At 40.9% G+C, this 21,779-nt stretch overlaps 1 protein-coding gene across 1 annotated transcript; it reads left to right on the forward strand.

The window, feature by feature from the left end:
- The first annotated feature begins 1,758 nt into the window (after positions 1-1,758).
- Positions 1,759-20,531, forward strand: MXRA5 (matrix remodeling associated 5). The gene is made up of 7 exons (XM_036393648.1): positions 1,759-1,848; positions 3,981-4,196; positions 6,484-6,613; positions 6,948-7,338; positions 9,823-14,799; positions 15,432-16,332; positions 17,862-20,531. The coding sequence occupies exons 2-7, from the start codon at positions 4,006-4,008 to the stop codon at positions 19,771-19,773; spliced, it is 8,502 nt and encodes a 2,833-aa protein (XP_036249541.1). The 5' UTR covers positions 1,759-1,848; positions 3,981-4,005; the 3' UTR covers positions 19,774-20,531.
- The last annotated feature ends 1,248 nt before the right edge of the window (positions 20,532-21,779 follow it).

Genomic DNA, 21,779 nt, shown 5'->3' on the forward strand with positions numbered 1-21,779 from the left:
GTGAAACTTTATTAAAGCATTTGGAAGATATGACTCGTCCAGATTCTGACAACAGCTTATTGCAAACAGCTAAAGAGGTTTGCCCACCAACCATTTTGATAATCACACCACTCACAGTTTCAAAGTTAAAAATGGGTAATTGATTAGGATTCTTATTATTTCTATTAATTTGGTGATGATCCACTGGCCACAATTTTACAGCCTTGAATATAATGCCATTCCCTATATTTACTTACCTTGGAGATGGAATTTGAAAGCTCCATATCAAAACTCAGAGGCATTCTTACGACTTAAGATGCATCCATGCTCATTTCTGCAACTTGAAAGACTGAATTTTTTGGCTTTTTAGAACAGATGAGGGAAATGGCCACATTGTCTATCCAGGGAACAGAAAATTATGCATATCCAAAAACCCCACAGCAGAACCGATTAGATACTAGTGTATGGTCTTCTGAATCATGCATTTTTCACTGGACTAGAGATAGGCTTACTTTTCTGTACTGAAACAGTTGCTAAGAGAGAAGTTGAGAAGAGGGATGTCAATGATTTAATGACTTTAAACTAAAGTTTGCTTCTCTGGTGCATTTTAAAAGGTAATTAATGACTGGGTCTACATTCAGCCTGGTTAATTACTGGTGGCTGTCTTTTCCTCTATTGTTGTAATTTCCTCTCTATTTCAGTTCTGAGGTTTTCGGTTCACATGCATTTATTGGAGTTTCTGTTCTTGAGTATGATTACAGAGACCAAATTCCCACACAGGCACGATACAGGTCTCTGCAGCAGAATTGTGCCAGTATGAAGTATAAGGATTAATGTCAGGTTGATTCTTTGTGTTGTGATGGGAGACCTATAACAAAGAATCTTTAAGGCTGGGAAAGATCTCAAGATCATCGAGTCTGACCATTAACCCTGTACTGCCAAGCCCACCACTAAACCATGTCTTTAAGCACCATATCACTATGGGAAGAGAAAGAAACCCAAACTGTTGAGTCCAGTTAGGGATTATGCGCTGAATTCCTGTGAGTATACGTGTGTGCGAACGCACAAGATGCGTAGCTGCACGTCCGAGTGCTTCAACGGTGCTGGATGCACCCAGGTCCCAGAGACAAACTTTCTGTAAACTTCAGAAACCACAACTGCTGCGACCCCTGTCCACCGGCTCCGGAGCCTATTTCAGCCACCCCCCGCCCCGGGCCCGCCTGCAGCCGCCCCCTGCCCTGCGGTGCCGCCCACCCCGCAAGAGGAGCCGCTGCGCCGCGCCCTCCCCCAGCACAGCGCCCGGCGCGGGGAGGCGGGCGGAGCGCGGCGCCCCGGCACCCGCATCCCTGGTCCCCATGCGGCGGCGGGCGGCGGGACGCTGCCGCCGCGGGGAGAGCTGCGCGCCCAGGCAGCCCGTCCGGCGGCGCGGGGCCGCCCGCATCGCCCGCCCGCCCGCTGGCCCACGGAGCCCCCGGAGCGACGCGCTGGGCTCCCGCCGGGGCTGAGGGCTTGCGGCGTACCGACTTTCGGCGGGGTCGTGCGGCACCCGGAGAAGGGGAGCGCTCGGAAACAATAGCAGTCAATACAAACCAGCACCCGGCGGTGCCTGCACGGCTGCCGCGCGTCGCTTATGCTCGTTCGGGGGGACCCAGCCGCGGCGGCGGATCCCGCAGGATGACGGGTGATGAGGAGTCCTAAGTCGGCGTCGAGGCGGGCAACCGCAGGCAGCGATGAGGCTCGGCGAGCCGGTGCCGGAGGCGAGGCCGGGGTCCAGGTGACCGCCGGCCCCGCGCCGCCGTCCGCCCGCAGCCGCCCGGAGCATCGGGAGCGGCGGGCAGCGCCTGCCGAGAGCGCCTCGCCCAGCCGCAGGTAAGGAGCGGCGCACGCCACCGCTCCCGGAGGGCGGTCGGGTTGGGTTTTAGGGTTCCCCGGCAGGACTGCGTGGGAGCGGGGAAGCGGCTGGGCTGCCGGGCTGGCGGCCGTCGGGCGTCCCGCAGCCGGTGCCGCCGTGTGTCGGCGCTCGCCCTCAGCCCGGGGGCTCCCGTCGCCCGGTCCGGCGGGGACATTCTTCCTTAATGGGAAGCATCTGTCCTCCGGTATGGCAGAAGGAAACACGGAGGCGAGGGGGACTACGGCTCCCCACGGCTCTCCGCAGCCCCCTCCGCCCAGCCGCTGCTGGCGCACGGCCCGGGCCGCGCAACACCGACCACGCCCTCCCGCCGCCCGCGCCGCCGGGAGCCGTGAGGGAAGGGCTGCCGCTCGGGGCTCCGCCCGCGCCCCGCCTCCCGGGGCGGGGCCGCAGCCCATTGGCCGACACGCTGCGCGGGGCGGTGGAGGCAGCCAATGGCGGAGGGGGGGCTGATCGCGCCCCCGTGCGGCGCGGCGCGGCGCGGCAGATCCCGGCGGAGCGGGGCCGGCCGTGCCTCCGTCCGACACGGGCAGGGCACGGTGAGTCCCGCCCGCCGACCCTTCCCAGCCCCTCACGAGGCACTACAGCCTCCTCTTCACCTCAGTGAGCATCCCCTGAAAGGGACAAAAGGAATCTGAATGGGTAGGAGTGTTTTGTAGAAGGAATTTTCATTAAGGAGAATGTAAGGAAAACAGCACCTGAAAATTCTTAAACAAATTACTAGCTATTTGTCTCGTAAAGAATGCTAAACATCCCATTAACTTGACCACAGATATTTGGGAAAACTCTTCATCCCAACGAGCCTCTCCTTTGAACTGTAATAGTTTGCACATGGTAATCTTGGGGAAAAAATGTGTGTCTTGTTGCTTGCAGATCTGAGAAAATCTGAATTTTATACTACAAGCAAATAACTAATGGAACTAATTATACCTGGTACAAGTGAATTCTGTTATTGTCACAGTGTTGTGTAAAGCATGAATATTAAATGTCTGTTACTAATAACAGACTGTGTTCTTGTATGACTTTAATTTGAAAAGTTTTCAAATTATTCTATTGGTAGGAATAAGAATAGAAGTGTTTTAAACTTACTTGTCCAGAGTTAGGGTGCTTAATTGGTAATAAGACATTACATAAATGACTTGATTTGCAGAAATTACTTGTGCTGAAAATCAGTAACAGTTGTGTTTTCTTGTCTGTGCTTCTTCAAATGACTCTCCATGGCTGTAGCCATTCAGACTTTGACATGCAGTTGCAAAAATGTGAACTTGAGTATTGGTAGACATACTATAAACTTTTCCTCTAAGATCTGTACTTACACTTTTAAACAAATTGTCTAGTTTTATCATTTTTGATCTATCATAATACCTGTTTGTTTTGATTGCAGCATTAGAGTATATCCAACATCACAGAGCAACCCATGGCAAAGGATGACAGAGTCTAGATCTATGGCCAACCAATTCTTTCTTTCACTTTCTATCTCAATCATTCCCCATATCTATTTTGAATGAGATTTATTGAGCCACATTTTACCATACCAAAAGTTAATAGCCTGTCTAAAAATTAGGCAGCTAGGTGAGGTGGGTTTGCTAATTTGGGACCTAATGAACCTCAGTTGTACTATTTCTCGTTATCTGATGAGGTACATAACTGATATTATTAATCTTCAAGTGATTATGGCTTTATGGCTTGTTTTTTTTTTCTTTCATTGACTGTAGAGGGAGCCCTGGCAATTTGCTTGAGCTAGATATGTCTCTAAAAGTTTTCTAGCTTTTCTGTGAGGTGAGTACTATTCTTGGTGTTCAGAATAAGCCTATAAAATTTATTACCATAGGGAGATAGCATAACTTTTTTAGAATAGGTATTTAGTAGAAGTGAGTAATGGGGGAAAAATTGACACTGAAACAGAAAATGACGTGGAATAAAGAAAATGGCTTTCCAACTGAACTTGGCCTTTGTTGTCTAAAGACTTTCTAGACAATGCAGGTAATCACTAGGTATAGAAAGGGTTTAAAATATATCAAGAAGATATAAAAGTTTTAAAAAATAATAATTTCTTCTTTCTCTTCTTCCTCCCTGCCCCCCAACAACGCAGGAGTTGCCAGGCGAGGGGAGGCGCCATGATGGGGGAGCGGGCGGCGGCTGGGGCGCTGTCCGTGGTGCTGCTGCTGGGGCTGGGGCTGCCGCGGGGCGCCCTGGGCTGCCCCCAGCCCTGCGCCTGCTACCTCCCCACCGAGGTCCACTGCACCTTCCGCTCCCTGGCAGCCGTGCCAGCACGAATCCCCAAACACGTGGAAAGGATCAACTTCGGGTTCGTATGGCAGCTTGGGGCAAACAGTTTTGTGCTCTTAGTGCAGGAGCCTGGAATGCTTCGTGCAGCTCGGGCAAACCAGGATCTCTGTACTTCCCAAGTAGAATCACAGAGATGGGTACTTACTTACCCATTGGTGCTGCATTTCAAACACTACAGCTGCTGGCATGGAGGAATTAGCTTAGCTTTTTTTTTCAAACAAGAGTTACTATTATTTTCAAATAAATCTTTATACCACAGTGTGAATTCTTCTTTGGCAAATAGAACATTTAGACTTTTAAAGTGTATAAAAAAAGATATTTAATTAAATGTATTATGAGATTTCTACAGAATATGGAATTTTATACCTGAATAAAAAAAAAAAAAAAAAGACACCGTAGGAGTAAAATTCTATGATGTAACCCAGGAGCATTTTGGAGAACAATGAGATATAGCATATCTTAAATGAATACAGTGGAAAGAGATTTGATCCATGGCCTTTGGAGTTGTGGTTTTGTTGCAGTTTTTTTTAAGCCACTAAGCACCGTATAAGCATATTTTGGGAAGAGATTGCTCAGACTCCAACTCACTGTCCTCTGCCAGGATATTGCCAACTCACATCTGTCAGATTTTCAGACAAGAAAGCAGGGACTGTTGGTAGGCTTCATCTCACAAAAGTACCATGTTGGGTCATTGTGTGACACGCAACAGTTGTAGTCCTCTTTGCTTGGTGTCAGGGCTGCCCCACAACCCATGATGAACTCACCCTGGCAACCTCATGGTCTGCAGCCTGAGCTGCAACTGATCATGCAATGACTGGCAATAGTGATATATAATATATTGGTTAGGGGTTTTTTTGCTTCTCTATAGTTAAAATTTTTATCCACCAACATTTTATCCACCTAAAGCCTAATTTTATTCTCAAAATGCTCTTATGCTCAGTAAAGCTACATTAAAGAAATATGTACTCAGATCCTTCAATTGCTTTTGAAAATGGGATGTAGACTTCTAAGTTACTAAGGCATTTGGGCTGGTTTTTTTAGTAAAGTACATTATTTGATATACTGTTAGCATAAAAAACATTTCCTCCCTTTGTATTTCATCACTACAAATGACATTTTCTGAGTTATGTCCTTTCCCAGGAAGAAACTGTCTTAACTGTCTGTTGTTGCACTTTGAGTACCTTTACCATATTACTGTTTTAAGTGCTATACATTTAGATGGTGAAGATTTTTTTTCTAACCGATAATTTTTCAGGCAATTTTTTTATTTAGACAAGTTAATATTTTTTTTCAAAGGACTGATTTTGAAATTAGGAATTTTAATAAGATGTCTGCTATAAGCTTAGTGGATCTGCAGAAGGACTAAAAATATAATACAGTATTATAAAATTTTAGCAAATTAAGGATTTTTAGATAGATAATATAGTGAAAATCCAAAAGTATTTTCTCCATATTCAAAGTATGTTAATTTCATGCTGTGTCTTCTCTTGCTTTCTAGAAAATACCAAGAAATTGGAAAAAATCTCTAAAATTCTATGCTTAGTTTTAAGACTTCATGCCTAGATTAGATACTACATTTAATTTTCTGTATACATATGAAAAACACAAATGTAGAGCTAGGCCACCAAATGTAACTCTTCCAAACTGGTAAATGAAGTCTGATTTGCTTGTCCAAAGCAAAACTGATTCATTTTCAAAGAGTAGATTTTTCTGTATTCCTTATCTAAGAGGAGTTTCAAGGCTGAAATGATGGAATTGGAAGGTCAATTCCTGGATCTTATGTATTTAGTTAATGTAGCCAATTACATGTTGTAGCAGCAGTAAGTGAAGCAGGATGTGACTTACTGCTTCTTGTGCTGTTTGGGAGATAACCCATTTTTAATGTTTACTCTCCAAATCTCTATGTATTTATTTTTAAATGCTGCTTTGGCAGCACTGCAGCTTGTCTAGTTTGCCAGGCTCCATAGCATCATGGTTTGGCCACAGGCCATTAACTTATTTCCATTCTATAAACTGAGCTGCATGGAAAAATATACTGACAACTATTAGAACTTAAATGCCTATTTATTACTTTTACTCCTAATTTATGGCTAAAGTGTGACAAAGTGAGTTGAAAGAAATCGTAGTGTAAACATGAGCTAAGTATGCTTGGGCCTTGTATATGTCTTTCAGTAAGTTCTGGCCTTTTGACAATGCATTAAAGTCCCTCCAGTTTTTCCTGAAAGTTAGATTATACTAATTTTACATTTGCAGTCCATGACAGTCAGTGTATAAATTGTAACTGCATGTGTGATTTTTTTCCCCAGGTTTAACAGTATACAGTCTATATATGAAAACTCCTTTGCAGGACTTACAAAATTGGAATTGCTCATGATACATGGAAATGATATTCAGAATATTCCTAATGGTGCTTTGAAAGATCTTGTGTCTCTACAGGTAATGCTTATGTTTTCCTAACTTTCAAAACTAACTTCAATGAAAAATTGAAAATAAAACTAAATGTTCTTTATAGTGCCTTTTTAGGATTAACATACCATTTTCCCCCAAAATACATTGGATATCTATTAACTCTGCCTACATCTAACTTGATAATGCCAGCTAACACTCAGTTTTATTCTACCTCTGGCCAACATATCATTTTTCAGTGGTGCAAAAGATTTGAATGTGGGAGGAAAAAAATTGCTTGATTGCTATTCTATTTGGATTTAGATAATAAAAATAATATCTGGTTCTTTTTTTTTAATTGATGTTTGTTTTGGTTTTTGTTTAGGTTTTCAAAATTAGTTACAATAAATTGAAAACCATAACTGGCCAAACTCTTCAAGGACTTTCAAGCTTAATGAGACTGCACATGGACCACAACAGAATTGAGTTTATTCATCCAAATGCTTTTAATGGTTTAACCTCTCTAAGACTTGTTCACCTGGAAGGAAATTTGCTCCAGCAGCTTCACCCCAACACCTTTTCAACATTTATGGTCCTTGATTACTTCAAATTATCAACAGTAAGACATCTCTACCTATCTGAAAATGCTCTTAGGACCTTGCCTGCTGGGATGTTTCAAGGCATGCCACTGCTGGAAAATCTTTACCTTCATGGAAATCCATGGGACTGCGACTGCAGTTTGAAGTGGCTCCTTGAATGGAATGAAGTTTCTGGAGGTAGGAGCATAGGCTACCAATGTTTATTGAACTCCTAATGTTGATTTTTTTTTCTTCCTGTTCTGTGTGTTGATGGTTTTGTTATTTCCTAAGTGTTATTACCTACATGATGTATAAGTGCAGTATTAAATCATGTTACTGTTCTATAAATGTATGTGTTTGAAAAACACTGTAAAAAGCAAGCAGTTTTCTTTCATTAGATAAAAATATGTATTTAACAGCAAAGAAATTAGCCACTACATTTGGGATGTTGGAAGTGGTAGTGAAGTTTATAACTGGAAAGAGGTTATAACTTTTTACTGCATTTTCTTGCACAGCAGTGTACCTTTGGTAAGGGCTGCCAATTGTCCTCAGCCAACAAAGCTGCTGACTGTATCCTCTCATGGAAGGTGGTAACATTGGATTTGAATTTGTTTGTCCAAGGAAGGAAGGAAATCAGGTTACCAAATTCCTGATTAAGCCCTCTAATTTTGAATCTATTAACATTAATGCTGTAATATGCATTCTTCATGTCCATCTGTGTTTCTTCATTGACCACAACTTCCTTTTATAATGGAGCAAATATATATTAGGTATTTTCACGTGCATACAATGTATTTATTTTCAACCATGTATTTTTTTTCATAAAATAGCTTGTCTTTGTTCAGTCTTAGAGATGAGAAAAGTATCACAATGTCTAGGCTGGAATGCTTCTGATTGTGTGCAGAAGCAAAAAAGAGAGCTTTATAATGCTTCTGTATCAGGAATACACTAAATGAGGAGGGGTTTGAGCGTCAGTTTTCAGTTTGGGTATCTCAGTGCAGCAGAAGAGCTGGTGTCACACCAGAGCTTCTGCAAAATTATTAAAAGGGGATTGGCATTTAATTGTAACTGAAGATGTCTCAAATAAGTGATGGAGTCCCAAGGTTTATGTAATTATTTTGGAGCACGTATGGTGAATGATGGTGGGTCTTGTAATCTTAGAATACATAATTCATTGCAGTTTTGCACTTGACTGTAGGGCAGTGCTTTTTAGGAATGTGTGATGCTTAAATAAGTAATATAAGTCTTCCTGACTAAACAGATATTTGAGTCATCTGACTGAAATACTGTATTTCACTAGCTTACATTTTAATATTGTTACATTCTGTTCTTGATTCAAATTGTGTGTGTATGTCTAATGGATGTACTTAAATTTTACTGTAAGTTATAATAATGATATATTAGCTGAACATTCCTTCCTTAGTGCAGTGTTGACTTGCTAGTATTTTTATTCAGTTAGGTTACCTCTGTATGCTAAAACAGTAGTGATTTTTGGAGGGAGGAATAATTTATCCATTCCAGTTTCATGTATGACAGATTTTTATCTGTGTCTGCTATAACATTTACTTCTTTGGGAATTCTGTCTAGAAAGAGTTATTAAATTTCTTCAGACTAGTGTAGCCACTGCCAAGTTGATTGTGGGCCAGTTTTTCCTTATCTTTGAAACATCCGTTTTGAATCTGCAAGTGACAAACTGCATATATGTATATGTATTTAATTTTTAACACCTTTTCCAGAAAATTGATTTTTCAGATTAGCAAAGCACATATTTTCCATTAAAATAATGGTATGAAAATTTGCTGTGTATTTCCCTTTCTCCTGACATCTTGCCTTATAACCCACTGGTATATTGTTCATTCTTTCAAAGATCCCTCATTCTTCAGGATGATACTTATTCCTAGAATAACTGTAATACATTTTATTTACTATATGGTTTCAAACTGAATACCTAAGGTACATTTGACATTTGAGTGAGCAGAACAATGTGATAAATATATGATTGTTACTTGGCAGACAAGAGTCTGCATTGACAGAAGAGAGGAGTCAAGACTGTAATTTCCTGGTCTAGCTCTCCTTCTCTGTTTTATCTTTTTTATATTATTACAAAGTTTGCAGTTGTTTCAGAGGTCAGGGAAGAAGTGGCACTTTATTTTTTTCCTGCTGATAAATAGCTTGTAAGTGCAAGAACTAGTCAGTCTGTTTTGGTAGCTACAGTAAAAAAAAAGAACAGCATTGGCAATTTTGTGTACTGCCAATGCTGTTCATCAATAGAGAAATAATAAAAAGCTTCCTGGATTATTTAATGAGGAAGTCCAGCATTTCTCTGGTAAATGCTCTATTTTCGAAAGCTGAAAGATCCCACGCCTCTTCATATTAGATCCACAAGTTAGGCTGTCACTACAAATGCAGACTTTTTGACACAGAGAGTAGTTTGTTGCTGATTTAAATGTTGACCTGCACACTTTGATTTCTATGCAAAGAAATCATGGTCAGATTGAGAATTGGGTGCCCATTCAGCTGTAAAACAAAGAGGTGCCATTCTCTAAGTCTTGCCTTATAATCATACGCAATCCTCATGAATTTTATTTCATATTTCTGAGAGTTGTCTAACTAGAACAGTTTTTCAGCTTATTTATGTCTTGTTTTCCCTTTTATTTCTTTCTTCCTTTTTTATTTTTTCAGGTGTTTTAAAATGCAAAAAGGACAAGGCCTATGAAGGGGGGCAGCTGTGTGCTAAGTGCAGCAGCCCAAAACAACTGCAGAAAGAAGATATTCAAAACTTGGAAGATATTTCCTGTAGGAAGCCTGTAATTCAGTCCTCACTGAGGCAAAATAGCAGCACTCAAAATGAGGAAGATGGTGACAGTTACGAACTCCCTTTGGAAGAACTTCAGGCCTCGCCATGGAACATTACTCTAAATATGACTGATGAGCATGGCAATATAGTCCACCTGAACTGTGAAATCAAAAAACCAACAGGTTCTACCAAAATTCAGTGGAATCAAATCCAGACTCAGGAGATAGATATAAATGCCACAATTGCACTGGATTTTGAATGTCCAATGAATCGAGAAAACTATGAAAAACTATGGAAGCTTATAGCTTACTACAGTGAAGTACCTGTTAAATTAGAGAGGGAACTTATGCTCAGAAAAGAGCCTAAAATAATCTATCAGTACAGGCAAGGCTCAGATTATGATGCTCTTTACTACACAGGTGTAAAAGCTCAAATACTTGCTGAGCCTTCCTGGGTGATGCAGCCTCTTATAAATATCCAATTAAACAGGCGTGAGAGTACAGGGAAAAAAGTGGTGCTATCTTTTTTTACTGTGTTTTCTCAGAGAATTCATACCAAAACCACCAGGCAGCAGAGAAACTGGGTAATGATAGAGCAAAATCAGAGCACAAGGACAGTACAGAGTGTGGTGGAAGGGTCAGAGTGTCAGCTGAGCTGCAGTGTGAAAGCTTCTGAGAGTCCCTCCATTCAGTGGCTTTTTCCAGATGGAACTAAACTGCAGGCACCTTTTAATGACAAAGACAGTAGGTTTTCCATTCTCAATAGTGGCCAACTAATAATCAAAGCAGTGAGTTACACTGATGGAGGTGTGTACCACTGCATTGCCCAAGTGAGAGATGATGTGGACATAATGCCTTACAGACTTGCTGTGCAGCCTGCAGCTATTCAGCTAGCTGATTCAGATGTAGTGAGAGTTGAAAAAAATGTTGGAGATCCAATAGCTTTGCCATGCAATGCAATTGCCATCCCAGATCCACAGTTGAGCTGGATTCTTCCAAACAGTCAGGTACTCAATGATTTATCAAACTCTTCAAAAGGCTATATGCTGCCCAATGGTACTTTGCTTATTCCAAGGAGCCATGTCACTGATAGTGGCCATTACAGATGTGTGGCTGTCAATCAGCAGGGATCAGATCAGATTATTGTAAGGGTCACAGTAAATAAAATGGTGTCTGACAGGTCATTTAAACGAATCAAACTAAAGAAGCGCCCAGGCTTGAAAGGTTTGTCAAAAACAAGAGGGCGGGTCATAGATGATGAAGAGGGATCAGGGGCAGGAGGGGTGGAGGAGTTCCCACAAAGAAAGAACCGCCTAAAAGACTGGGAAATACCTTTTAAACAAAAAAGTGACCAAGTGCCAGAAGCTCAAATTAAAAAGGGGAAGAAAGGCAGAAGGAAAATGAAAATCTGGAAAAGTACTGATGGAACCCAAGACAGCAATGTTGCAGAAGGCCGGAGAGTATTTGAATCTCGAAGGAGAATTAATGTGGCAAGCAAACAGATTAATCCACAGCATTGGGCTGACATTTTGGCAAAGGTCCGTGGGAAGAATCTTCCTAGAACGACAGCTACAACTGTCTCTGCAACAACTTTACTGCCATCAGTTATGCACGAAACTACTCCTGCCCCTTACCCCTTAGCCAGCCCTCCGTCTTCAGAGACAGGAGCTGATGTGGTGGATTCCTCTGCTGATGCATCACCTGTGGGTGAAGACAAGCAATTCTCAGTCACTGCTTCACAGAACACAGAAGTGTTTTCAGTCCAGCCTGAATTAATAAGGTCAGAAACTGAACCATTCTCCAGCCACAGGGCTTTAGAAACACCTGCAAGTTTGGACACTGTAGAAATTGCTTTGTCAGGTCCATATTTGACTCCTGTCTCTCCAACTCCACAACCACAAGAAGAGCAGCACCTTGATGTCAGGATAGATGATTCAGTTGCTCTTACTGAAGAACCTCTAGCCAAAAAAATTGTGACAAACTTTCCTAATGTTCAGAGCAGTTTATTCACAGTGGAAAATGTAGATAAAACTGTATCTTCTATATCTGAAGAAAATTCTGCTTTTGCTGAGCTACCACTTGATGCTACTCTCCTTGCTGAGTCTCAGACTGTGGATCTTCATAGCACCTTGGAGGAAAGCTTGAAGTTAAATGAAGGGGGCCCAATTAGTGTTGACACTGTAACTTCGGCACCTTCTCAGTTTGTTGAGATCATCCCAACAGATTCCGTAGGCACTACCACTGCTCCTTCATCTACTTTTCCATTTATTAGAGAAAAGAGCAATGATGCAAGATACCAGCTCAAAAAAATATCTACAAGTCATACTAAAGTGGCAGACTTAAGTAACAGTTTTCTAGCTGTCACCCCCATTAGGGTTCAGAGTGAAGAAGAACCTGAAACTCAGAGGAATACAGTGACTCAAGAAAGCATACCCAGCAGTTATGCAGACAATTCTCAGACAGAGGAACATAGAAACTTGGCTATTCCAAAACAAAATCCCATATTCATTTTGCATAGTGCTAATGCTCCTCATAAAACAGCAGAGGAGTTAGAAACGGCTTCCTCCATGATTAGATTGACCACTGTGGCCACCACAACAACTCCATATAGAAAGACTATGCCTTCACTTATTGCTCAGCATGGTAGAAAAAGGCCTTATGGGAGAAGGAGAAGGCCAAACAGAATCCGACAAAGACCAAAGCCTTTGCCCCGTCCTGTTTTAACCACAGAGGCAATGCCTATAATTCCAAGGACACCTGAAATTGAAGCTTTTACCAAAACTTCTGCTGCAACTCTTAAAAGTCCTGATCTTAAAAACACCAAAATACAGGCTAGGAAAGAGGAGCATATGGAATCCACTCCTTCCTTAATTCCTGATTCAGGTGTCACAGAGAAAACTACAAAAATCAGAGATGTGATCACAACTTCCTCTTTTGGGCCTACTGCTTCTCCACCTGGAGCCAAACATGTGCCACACCCTACTAACCCTGAAACCTTGGAATTTCCAGTGACTGAGCCCATCACAGTTTTATCATCATATGCTGTACATGATGGGCTTCCCACGAAAGAATCAAGTGTATCTCTGAAACCAGAGCAAAGTGAAGTGCCAGCATACCACTCATTAGACAATGTCACTGCGGAGAAGGACATGAAAGCAGATTCTAAAACTGTGGATCATACGGCAGAACAATCAAGGACCACAACTTCTCCTGCATATAGAAATACTCAATACTCAATACTATCAACAAAACCAAAATCTCAAGAAGAGCCTAACCTATTTGACTTAGAAGTTGTGGTTAATGAAACAACTGCTGGAACATTCCAGGTGGCATATCCCACTATGAGTGACTTAAGTATTCCTGTTGGCACAGTCGAAGTTTTTAAAGACATCTCAGTTTCAAAGGAGCCATGGAAGCCCACAGTATTTGTAGAAACACCAGCAAAAGCTGAGCCACCTCAGCAGTATGAGATAATTACTTTATCCTCCTCTTTCAGCACTGCAGAAACTCAGACTTTTCCAGTCAGAGAGACAAAGAAATATGTTACTTCCCAGGCTGGGACAGTGCCATCTTCCTTGGACAGAAAGGAATCTATGTTACGTGTGTTTTATCATTCACAGACGACTGAAAAGCCTCCTACTACATCCACTGCTTTTATTCCATTTACAAAACTTATCACTCTTCCCCCTTCCATTTCAAGCACTTCCCATTCTTCTTTTCATTATACAGCCAAGGAGAGTAATGCCTTTAACCAAGAAAGGTTCCCAGAAGCAAAACAAGTTGGAGCAGGTAGTGACAAAATAGTGATGACCTCAAAACAGAATGTTCACCCTATTCCTTCCTCTAACCAGAACAGGATTAGCATACAGTCCAAAGAGCAGCAATTCAATGAGTTGTATAGCAGCAAGTCAAACAACAGTTTACTGCTAAATCCAAGTCTTCCCCATCCACCTGCTGGAATGATACCAAGCATAAACCAAAGACTACCTGTTGTGCCTCCAAAGCACATTCCAGTAAGAGGCACAATGAAGCTTCCTGTAACACAGGGCCCTCTTCACTATTTTATAACACATCAACCTCTTCACTACACAAACAAACCAGAGATAACAGCCTATGCAGCACATACCATCCAGGACAGGAAAACTTCTGCTTCCCAGAGAGAATCAACTGCCCCAACACAAGCCTCTCCATTTCACAAAACAAATCCATTAACCGAAAGCAAGTTCAGTAATCAGGGTCAGAACAGATACAATTTTAATTCAAGATTTTTTGGAAATAACCATATTCCAGATAACAGAGGCACATCTGGGAGACTACCAAGTCAAGGGATCCCCTATTACCCCAGTTCCAGAATACCATTCGTTTTCAACAGAACAAGGATATTCCCTAACTTAAGTATGCATCCTAAACCAGATGTTCCTAGTCAACCAGTGCCAAAAGACACAAATGAGAAGAAGGTTGCTCAGGTCTTACCTACTGGGATTACAGTGCAGAAAGCTACAGCTATTCCAGTGCCTCCAATGCCACATGCCACAACGACCACATCACCACGGGTGATTTTAAAGATCACCCCTCCAGCCTTTCAGCGCACAAAACCACAAATAAGCACTACAGTTCATCCTTTTAAAAATGTCCATTTTCGTCATCAAAAATTTCCATCTGTTCCTTACATGGGAGGCATTATGCCACGCAATTCAACTGTAATTCAGTCTTCCGCTAATTTTAGAGTACATGGAGAAAGACCTAAAATTATCACAAAAGCATCTCAGACCATATCCATCCTTGCTGAAATGGATGCTTTTATCCCTTGTGATGCAGTTGGGGAACCCAAGCCTTTTATTACTTGGACAAAAGTCTCTACAGGTAAGACAGATAAAAAATTTCTTCTGCATGGTCTGTAGGGGTATTGCACAGAAGTGCAACATGATCACAGGAATACTTCAAAATACTGAAAAATGCTTCCTGTCACTTATAATCATTGTAGAGAAAATGATTAATTGCAACTAATCATTGCAAGTAATAATAGATTTGCAGTGTTTCTTGTAGTAAAAGAAAACCATTTAATGCGTTCATTTTTGAAGAATAGTTTTTGGCTGTGAAAAGCAGCCAACTCTGCTTATTCATAGCAGTTAGAATTTATTACAGCAATACTTTTGAGTATGGGTTTGTTAACATTGCTACCTTAAATATTGATGTGTGTATCATCTCCACATGCAAAAGGAACAGAAAAGTTACAACAAGATTTAAGAGGGATCCTAAAACAAGGCCTTCAAAAATTTCCTTGCTGTCCATGTTTGCAAGATAGTGGTTAGTTCTGCCATAGAAACTAAGACTAATTTGTGCTATGGATAGAGTCAGAAGATGTCATGTAGGCCCTCCAAAGTTGTAATTGGTGTTGAGTAAACCTAAAATCTCACTTAGGACTTCTTTATTGCAATAATGTACATTTTAAACCCTTTGACTTGATCTTTATTTTTTTCCTCTCACTTTCACAGGAGCTCTAATGACAGCCAACAGCAAGTTACAAAGGTTTGAAGTCTGGAAAAATGGTACCCTCCTTATCCGAAATGCTCAGCTTCAGGATCGTGGACAGTATTTATGCACAGCTCAGAACGTGCATGGCGAAGATAAAATGATGGTTATGCTCACAATTGTAGCCCACCAGCCCAAAATTTTACTTTCCCGCTATCGAGATGTCACAGTATACTTTGGAGATACCATAGCAATGGAGTGTCAGGCTAGCGGGACTCCAAGCCCATTAATTTCATGGATTTTCCCAGATAGGAAGATTTTGCAGGCAGTCACAACCACAGAAAGCAGGATAATGCTTCATGAAAACCGAACCTTGTCTATCAAGCAAGCAACTTTTTCAGACCGAGGAGTTTACAAATGTGTAGCAAGCAATGCTGCAGGAGCTGACAGCATTGCAGTGAGGCTGCACATTGCAGCCTTACCCCCCATCATCCAGCAGGAAAAGCAAGAGAACATTTCCCTGCCCCTTGGTAGCAGTATTAACATCCACTGCACTGCCAAAGCAGCACCTGCTCCCAACATTCGCTGGGTGGTCTTCGATGGCACCCAGATCCGACCTTCTCAGTTTGTCAATGGGAATTTATTTGTTTTTCCTAATGGGACTCTTTACATTCGCAACGTCTCCCCCAAGGACAGTGGGACCTATGAGTGCATTGCTGCTAACATGGTGGGAGCTGCCAGGAGAACAGTTCAACTCCATGTGAAGAAGTACACATCTAATGCTAGGATCACTGGGAGCTCTCCTCAGAGAACAGATGTAACATATGGTGGCATCCTGCATTTGGACTGTAGTGCTTCTGGTGACCCTTGGCCTCGGATATTATGGAGGTTGCCTTCCAAAAGGATGATTGATTCCCTTCACAGGTAAGGGAATCGACTATTGGGGGTGTTGCAGGTAAATTGCAGTTTGGATGAACTTAGAGAAAAGCCCACTCACAGGTTTCGTTCCTGACTTCTGCAGGTTTTGAATGATCCTCCCAATCCTTAAGAAGAAATTTCAAATTATATCAAAACATTTAAGTCATATTTTAGCATAATTTTCTTGAAAGCAGTATTACTCTTGAAAAGTTAGCTTCAAGATTTTAGGATAAGCTGCCACTGTTTGTCTTTTACAGCCACTTGTAAATGTAGCAAAAAGTCCAGATATACAGCTTGTGTACTTGTTCCAATGTGCTTACTCTGAATAATATTGCACAGGTGCCTGCTTTTCTCCTGCAGAAAAGGGATCGTTGAATTTTACCTCTTAGGCAAATTATTACACACAGTAAATACAGGGCAAATAAATCAACTTATAATTACTTAAACAAACACAATAATTTAAACGTCATGTATAAACAAATGTTACTGCAAAATAAGGTCTGTGCAAACCTGGTTGTATGTAAATGCCTAAAACAATATGTTTTCCAATGTTTGCAATATCAAGTAAAATATCACTTCTACATTAACTGTCCTAACACTTGGTTGAAAACAAATTTCTGTGCTATAAATTATTTGTAACTCACCTTAGAGCACTATAAAGAGATGAGAAATGCACTGTAATTAAAATGCATAATTGGGAACAACTTTCTTCACAGCTGAACATAGTCATAATTTGTTTTATATTGACAAAAATATATTTAGGTAACCTGTATATCACAAAATATATAGCCCAAAATCCAGATTGCATTTTATGCCTCATAGTGGTAACAAAAAATACTGTGTTTCTTTTTAATTTTCCCTCATGATCTTTATGTGGGCTGCTTTTCAAATACTAGAGATCTACTTTGGGAAGAAAACTGTGGCTACTGAGGAAGTTGGTTTTGACAACAATACACCAATTCCATAGTGAAGTGGAAAGGAAAAAGAAGCTTTTTTAGCATACTGGATTTTTTTTTCCTTGAAAAAAGGAAAGCTTAGCAACATTTGGCTTCTTTGTGACTTTTCTAAAGGTTTAATATTTATACCCAATGCCAGAGGAGGTTCCTCATCTTGATTTGTTTTCAGCTGAAGACCAAGGTACCAGACTCCATTATGGTCCATATGGGCTCATGTGGATTATATAATTCAGAGGTCTCATATTTCACTGTTATAAAATAATGTACAAGTAGTCAGAAGAGTCAAAACCACCATAATTTGTTATTTCGTGGTCAAAAACAGCATTAAAGTCATTAAACACAATAAAATTACTTGGTTACAAGTGAGTAGAATTATTTTTTTCCATTTGCTTTTTGGTGGTGAATATCCTGGAAATTTGTGACCATCTAATTATTTAACAGTAGCAATTTTCCTCTCCTATCCTTTTTTTTTTCTTTTGATACTGTTGAGTTGTTATTCTCCCACAGATTTTTCTCAGTAGTTTATACCTAAAATGTGATTTTGTAGCTGATGTTAGATTCTTTTTTCTTTTCTTACAGCACTTTGGAGACTAGAATCAAAGTATTCAGCAACGGGACTTTGGTTGTTCATTCAGTTACAGACAAAGATGCAGGAGACTACTTGTGTGTGGCCCGCAATAAGATAGGGGATGACTATGTGGTCCTCAAAGTGAATGTGATGATGAAACCAGCAAAAATAGAACATAAGAATGAGAATAACCACAAGGTCAAGTATGGAGGGGACCTGAAAGTTGATTGTGTAGCCACAGGTCTGCCAAACCCAGAGATCTCCTGGGGTCTTCCAGATGGCAGCATGATCAATACTTTCATGCAGTCGGATGACAGCGGCAGCCGGACGAAGCGATATGTGGTCTTTGATAATGGAACCCTGTATTTCAATGACGTTGGACTGAGAGAGGAAGGGGACTACACCTGCTATGCTGAAAACCAGATTGGGAAGGATGAAATGAAAGTCCGGGTCAAAGTGGTGGCAGAGCCTGCAACCATCAGGAACAAAACATTCATCACTATTAACGTACCTTATGGCGATGTTGTCACAGTCGCATGTGAAGCCAAAGGAGAACCCACTCCCAAGGTGACCTGGCTTTCCCCAACCAACAGGCCTATTCCTGCCCTGTCTGACAAGTACCAGATATACAGAGATGGCACCCTCCTCATCCAAAAGGCCCAAAGGTCTGACAGTGGTAACTATACTTGTGTAGCACGGAACAGTGCTGGAGAAGATCGGAAGATAGTCTGGATCCATGTTGACGTTCAGCCTCCCAGAATCAATGGTCATCTCAGTGCGATAACATCTGTGCGGGAGACAGCCACCAGAGACAGCCGGAAACTTATTGACTGCAAAGCTGAGGGCATCCCTGCTCCTCGTGTCCTGTGGGCTTTTCCAGAAGGAGTAATCTTGCCGGCTCCCTACTACGGGAACAGGATCACTGTGCATCGCAATGGAACGTTGGACATCAGAGGGGTGAGACAGACAGACGCCGTGCAGCTCGTGTGCATTGGGCGCAACGAAGGTGGGGAAGCGAGACTGCTTGTGCAGCTCCTCATCACAGACCATTTGGAGAAACCCTCCTTCAGAGACCCTGTCAGTGAAAGGATCACTGCCATTGCTGGGCACAGCATCAATCTGAACTGCTCAGTCCAGGGGAATCCCAAACCCAGCACGAGCTGGATCCTTCCCAATGGCTCTGAAGTGCTGAGTGGCAGTCGCCTGCACAGATTTTACCATAAGAGGGATGGGATCTTACACATCAGCAGCTTATCTGCTGGGGATGCTGGCACCTACCGCTGTACAGCCAGAAACCCAGGAGGGTATGTGGAACGAGTAGTCTTCCTGAAGGTAGGACTCAGGCCAGAAATTAGCAACCAGTACAACAACCTGGTGAGCATCATCAATGGAGAAACTCTGCAGCTTCACTGCATCACCCAGGCAAACCAGCGGGCGCAGATCTCTTGGACACTGCCCAATGGTATGGTTATGGATGCCCCCCAGGCCGTGGGTCGCTTTTCCCTGATGGAGAATGGCTCATTGACAGTGCGTGAGGCTTCTGTATTTGACAGGGGCACTTACCTGTGCAAAGTGTCAACAGAGTATGGCACTTCTGTTATGACTGTGCCTGTCATTGTCATTGCCTATCCTCCTCGGATCACCAGTGAGCCAGCACCTGTCATTTATGCCAGACCTGGAAATTCAGTTAAACTGAACTGCATGGCCATTGGGATTCCTAAAGCAGAAATAACATGGGAGCTTCCAGATAAATCACATCTGACATCAGGAGCTCAATCCCGTCTGTATGGAAACAAATTCCTCCATCCTCAGGGGTCATTAGTCATCCAGCAGTCCACTCAAAGGGATGCAGGCTTCTATAAATGCACTGCTAAAAATATACTAGGCAGTGATTCTAAAACAACCTACATACACATATTCTAACATTAAAACAAGTGCCTTTAACTGGATACTTGTGTTCAAGTCACTGCCAAACGAGTGCAATGAGGAGAGTACTGCTTGCAACAATGGCTAACAAGAGAAGAAAAAGGAATTAATCTGCATTTCTTTTGTACTCAGTATGGTAATAAGTCTGGAACTGAGAAGACTAACATGTTGTAAAAGGTCTTAAAATTGTTAAGACAATGTTTTTCATGCTATCCAGTAGCATCTGAGACCTAAAGTACTCTATTGTCAATAGTCCAAAGCTATTTCTTGTTCTAACAAGCACCTTAAAAGTACCAAAGAAGTATTAACTGTTCATAAGTGAGCTGCAGTGATAGAAGTACTTTAGTAAAACATAATTTTCTTTATACCCTGCAGCACCTTTTCATAATCTAGGCTTATAGAATATGATTATTAACCTTTCTGTTCATGCTTCTATCAGCTCTTCAAAATCAAAGACTAAATTAGCAAATAAGAGTGATCTATTTTAATAAAAATACATGCAGAGATTAGCTGCCTTAACATATGAACATACATTTGCCAGCTACTAAGGATGCTATGGTCAATTAATTCATTATCTATTTTATATATATTTTTTAATCTGACTATGAGACTAGAAAGAGTAACAATGAAATTGGTCTCATTTTATAAATTATTGGTCTTTACAAGACTCTGATACAGTACAGTGTTTTATAATATTAAGGTCAATATACTGTACATTTTATAATAAAAAAATAAAATATTTTCCAAAGAATGTATTCATTGGTTTTCTTTTTCTTTTCTTTTCTTTTTTTTTTTTTTTTTTTTTTTTCAGAAAATAAGGAACTCCAAGCAGTGGGAGTATGGAGTTAGGTCAAAAACCCTGGAGTAATGTAGTGTTATATGTACTTGTATTTGACCCAATTTCTATTTGATTCATTTATAGGTATTTTAGGGAAGACAAATTAGTATAATTGTTTATCTTTTTAAACGTCATTTATTAATAGAAATTTATGAATATTTCAGCATATATTTCCAATGGTAATACTTTTTCTGCAGTCAAGGATTGTTCACTGGATAATATCCATAATTTTCTGAAGATTTATCTCTTGTGCTTTAGAAATATTTGCTACAAGGTGCTGAATATCCCCATGTTTCAACAAAGTATAACAATCAGAATTTTGGAAATGTTAACTTACCTTTAAACATGTGGCTTCTGTCAGATATTCCTGAATTCTTAAAGTTCTGCTTGCTCATAAAACTTTTGCTCATATTTTAGAATATGGTTAGAATAAAAGCTTTATTTTTATCTTCTCTGTTGATCAAAAGATGTCAGTAATGTAAAGTGTTTTGCTAATATTTACATTTTGCAAAAGCTGAAATCAAAGATTTCCTGCCCCACAAGTTTATCCAGTTTAGAAAATAGTAAGCTGTTGCAAAATATATACTTATCATAATGGCAAACAGAACTGAGCTACTTAAAGTAAAAGGTATTTTATTAGAACAAGAATATAGAACTAAATGAAATGGGCATTACTGAAGATACAAGGGGTACAATTTGTATTATAGAATATTTTATAAAACTTATTTTTAAAAAAGGCAGTGCCGGTTAAAAATCTGTGGTTTGTACGCAGCTTTATTAAAGTTGTGGATATGTTGCCTAAGTAAATAGCACTTAATTATGTCGTAGTTTCTTTTTTATGGTTTAAACCCTTGGGCCTTAAATCACCAAGTAGTGCTCAAGGGGAAGCATGTCCCTAAATACCTGGCAGGGATGTAGCTGCTTGTGAGAATAGTTAATGACGAAAGAAAAGAAGCATTTAAGATTTTTAATTAGGTTGCCCATGTGGTACTTTCTAATCTGGCTATTTTCCTTGAACATATCAGATACATCTTTAGATCCTTTACTTTTAACTTTATAGTAGTTTTCCAATTTGGAAAACAGTCATACAGTATTTAATAATAATAATACATCTTGTAAAAGAGTCTGAAGTCAGCATTTGGCATTGTAGTAGGACTCAAGCACT

The sequence above is a fragment of the Molothrus ater genome, chromosome 2 (genome assembly GCF_012460135.2).
Source record: "Molothrus ater isolate BHLD 08-10-18 breed brown headed cowbird chromosome 2, BPBGC_Mater_1.1, whole genome shotgun sequence".
Lineage (NCBI taxonomy): Eukaryota > Metazoa > Chordata > Aves > Passeriformes > Icteridae > Molothrus > Molothrus ater.